Source organism: Apium graveolens, unplaced genomic scaffold, assembly GCF_009905375.1.
Source record: "Apium graveolens cultivar Ventura unplaced genomic scaffold, ASM990537v1 ctg7020, whole genome shotgun sequence".
NCBI classification, from domain to species: domain Eukaryota; kingdom Viridiplantae; phylum Streptophyta; class Magnoliopsida; order Apiales; family Apiaceae; genus Apium; species Apium graveolens.
The window spans coordinates 86,236-90,497 of NW_027419975.1; the positions used below are offsets into that span (position 1 = coordinate 86,236).

At 35.3% G+C, this 4,262-nt stretch overlaps 1 protein-coding gene across 1 annotated transcript; it reads right to left on the reverse strand.

Annotated features, from left to right (window-relative positions):
* Positions 1–1,772: 1,772 nt before the first annotated feature.
* On the reverse strand, positions 1,773–2,918 carry LOC141703720 (F-box protein CPR1-like). Its single transcript, XM_074507152.1, has one exon. It carries the CDS (start codon positions 2,916–2,918, stop codon positions 1,773–1,775), a length of 1,146 nt encoding a protein of 381 aa, XP_074363253.1.
* Positions 2,919–4,262: the final 1,344 nt, after the last annotated feature.

Consider the following 4,262-nt stretch of genomic DNA (forward strand, 5'->3'; position numbering starts at 1 on the left):
ATTGCTTCAGCAATATTTAGTTGCGCTCTTCGAGGCTTGCCTTTGGAACTTAATTGTATCACAGTCCCCTTACCATCCTTACCAATCCACCAACACTACAACAAAAAAAAACTAAATTCCACCAACTTAAAGCCACCGAAGTTAAATTCCACCTATTTCGGTGGAATTTAAAATCAACTAAAATTTTCGTTGACGAATGAATAAAATCCACCGCATGCGGTGAAATTTAAGTTCGGTCACTTTTAATAGGTGAAATTTATAGTCGGCGCTTTTAGTCGGTGGAATTAAATTTTAATTGTACTTTTATTTTTATTAAATTTAATAAAAATAAGCGGGAAATTTCCCTCCAAAAATTATAAATATTGGAAACAACGAAAACAACCGAATTTGGTGGCTTTTATGTTAACAATAAGTCTTATATGATTTTTTTTAACAATATTTCTTTAACAATGTTTAAAGAAAACTAAAAACAATATTTTTTTAACTATAACCCCCCAACCACACCCTCCCCGCCCATCTTCTCACTGATCCGAACTATAAGAGTTCCAGTTCAACCCACCATTATTGTAGTAAGTTTTTTCTTCCCGATATTTTCTCACTTTACTATACTTACACTCATACATACTTATTTGCCCACAATTATCTAAAACTTCAGTTCAACATTTTAAAGATAAATTTGACTCCTTTATCTGATTATTGTTGGGTTACCTAAGGGAAAAAAAATCATGTTTGAGTTATTGTACTTGCCTATAATTGAAAAGATGTGTAGCTTTTTTACTCCAAGTTTTAATCTTCAGGGACTTGCGTTGTGGGATAAGGGGTTTTTTGTTCGCCTTTGATTTGATTGAGTTGTTTTAGAGGAGAAGTCATGAGTTGACTTATAAGTGGTGCCCAAACAGGCCTAATAAGATTTTAAAAAGTCATATGATCACTTAGTATTCTTGAACTATATCTCAAAAAGATAAAGATTTTGCTTGGGGCTTGAAAACAATATTTAATATGCTTAAAAACATGATTAGAATGAAGGAAGGAATAAAAGTTTATGGGAATGAAATGAAGGAAGATAAAGCTTGTGAATTGATGCACATATAATCAAAATAGATGTATAATATATATACTTTTAGTTTGGAGAGGTAATTAAATCTGAAAGTTTACTCCTTTAGGTAAAGAAGTAATCTAATTATGTTAATGTCTATCTTTAAGCCCTAATAGAAATTTAAACTTAAGAAAGAAAGGAAATGAATATCAAGGAAAATATCATTGTCCAACAAGAGATGCAAGAAAAAACCTAAGCCACGTGTAACAGAAGCTGGAAACAGTACACATATCTATGATGAAAGGACTACTATACAACTCAGCCTTAAATATACTTTTTATGCAATGATTTTGTAAAATACCCCCAGTTAAAAAGAAATGCAAACAGATTATAAATATGTCAAGAAGATTATTAGGAAGGTTTTGGAGGTTTTGGCAAGAGCGGAAACAATTTCTCAATAACAGGCATGGCTCTTATATTATATTTGTTTAGGAAGTTTTGGCATTAGCTGAAACACTTGCTCAAGAACAGGCATGACTCTGATATTATATTTCAGACATTGTATTTCTTATTTTTCTTTCACAGAGAGCCAAAGCCTAACTTTTGATATGGGAATTACTTCCCATCTTAAAATTTAATTATTGTCTTTTAAACTGTTTTCCTTGTATTTTACCATATATATGTAATCACAAAATTCAAACAACATAAATTTGCATTTAAACTTCACATAGAAAGATTAAGCAGCATTACCTTCATCACTTTCGTCATCTTCAGCCACCTTTTTCTCTCGAATAAGTTGATTCTCTTCTGCACTTGTACCACCATCAAGATGAACAAGACTCTCAATATAAGCAACTAACTCATAGTATTGAGACAGACCCCTAATTCTGAATTCCTCTCGTACTTCTTCCTTGACAAGATCGTACCACAAAAAAATTTCTTGGCTTGCCAAAAGTAAATGATTGCCACTCTTCGAAAATGCCAATGGCTGGTAAACTGTAGATGGTCTATTAAACGAAACTAACTTGGTCCAAATATCCTCTTCTCCATCCCTTTGCAGCAACCATATGTCTCCCATTTCCGCCAACTCGTCATCATATTCTGGATGATAAACATAACACTGAACACAAAGAAAACCTTCCATGGACCCAATATAATTGTCAACATTGCAACTTGTATCATCATACGCAGGTAGTGCTGGTACCACTCTATATTCTTCGGTTGCAAGCTCAAAGGCAGCAATATATTTTCCATGATTTGACTCAACTGTTTCTTCAGAACACATCCAAAACAAAGCACCATTAGCAAAAGTAGCAGGTAATCGTCCACAATTTACTGAATAAGGAAAATTCCCAATTCTTCTCCATGAATTTGATTTTAAACTATAAACATGAACTTCCTTATCATTCTGCGCACCATTAGATCGAGTAGTACGATACCACTGAACAGTCATTACAACTTTATAATGGTCATTAACATGATCGTACCCAAACCCCAGATTATTATATGTATGATTATAAAAAGAACCTTGAGGAATACTAACACGAGGAAGAATCACATCAATATATGTGCGAATTGCTGGATTCCAAAATGTGATTTCCTTAATACATTGATCATAAAATAAAACAATATCGTTACACATACCAATTAATTGAGTAGAAGAATTATAACATCCCCCTGGACATTTTGGTTCAAAACAACGGAGTGTATCAATTTCAACACAATGTAGACCCACACTTTTGCAATTTAGATCGGGATCCATACTTCTGCAAAGTATATTTCGATTCAAACGATTTCTCACCGAATGACGAAGATGCACGTTGGCGAAATATGGACTGTCTATCAAGTCACGAAATTGCTTTGAAACGCAGCGCAACCTCATTAGAATGAACACCGGTAGGTGGATGAAAATGAGGGGCAAGCAGTTCATCTGACATTTTTTTAGAGTTTAATTTAGATGAAGATGAAGATGTGGAAGATTAAGAGTGAAAACAGTAGAGATCGAAATGAGTGTTTTTGACGTAATAAGTGTTGGTTTCAGTTTGTGGATCACCTGTGAATGCACACTACAGATTTAATACTATCGTGTATTTGACAGAGAGTGAACAAACTTGCTCAAAGTTTTATATATCACACATAAAAAAACTGAATACATGCTGAGATACTTAAAACAATGTAAATGACTAACTCCTAGAAATTAGCATCAAACTCCTAACTAACATCCACTACTTCCACTTATTTGTTTCTGATCCTAAAAATATTGAAACAACATTTTACTTATTCTCCTAGCTGCTACGTGGCTTAGTGAATACTCAAACAAACAACGAGTTTATATTACACACCAACATGCTCTCCCGTAATTTAAACTCTTTTCTGCAGATTCTGGATTCCCAACAGGGTACGCATCTTCTCGAACTTCGCAGTGGACATGGCTTTAGTCAGAATATCAGCACACTGTTCTTCAGTAGGTATATGCTTAATAGTTATTTCACCATGCTCAAACATTCCCGAATAAAGTGATAACGGATATCAATGTGTTGCTCCGTCCATGAAAAACAGGATTTTTTGCTAAATCAATCGCGGACTTATTATCAACATATATAGTGGACTCTCCCGGACAATGCTTCATATCAGTTATTTGCATAAGCAGGATTTCGTAACCACACTCCCTGAACATGCTGCTGCAGTTGCGCCATAAATTCAGCTTCGCAGGAGGATAGAGCCACACATCTCTGTTTCTGTGACACCCAAGTGATCAAACTTTTCGTTTAAATAAAAGGCCATACCTCCGGTGCTTCGTCTGTCTTCAATATTCCCAACAAGATCACTATCAGAGTAACCCGATAGTATGTAGTTCCGTGTTCCTCTCCAATAAATCAAGCCCGTAGTTTACTGTCCCTTTGACATAACGTAATATAGTTTAACCGTATTTAGATGCATGGTAGTAAGGACGCTCCATGAACCTACTGACTACACCCTACTGAGTATGCAATATCTGGTCGTGTATGGACCAGATACCTTAAACCTCCAACAAGGCTCTTAAACAACGTGGGATTGACAGGCTTCCCACTTTCGTCCTTAACCAGATGTACTTTCGCCTCCATTGGATATTTGGATGGATTACAGTCTGCTAGGCCAGCTTTTTCCAACTAGCTCTTTGCATACGCAGATTGCTTTAGTTCTATGCCTTCCTTCTCCTGGCTGACCTCGATTCCCAAGTAGTGAG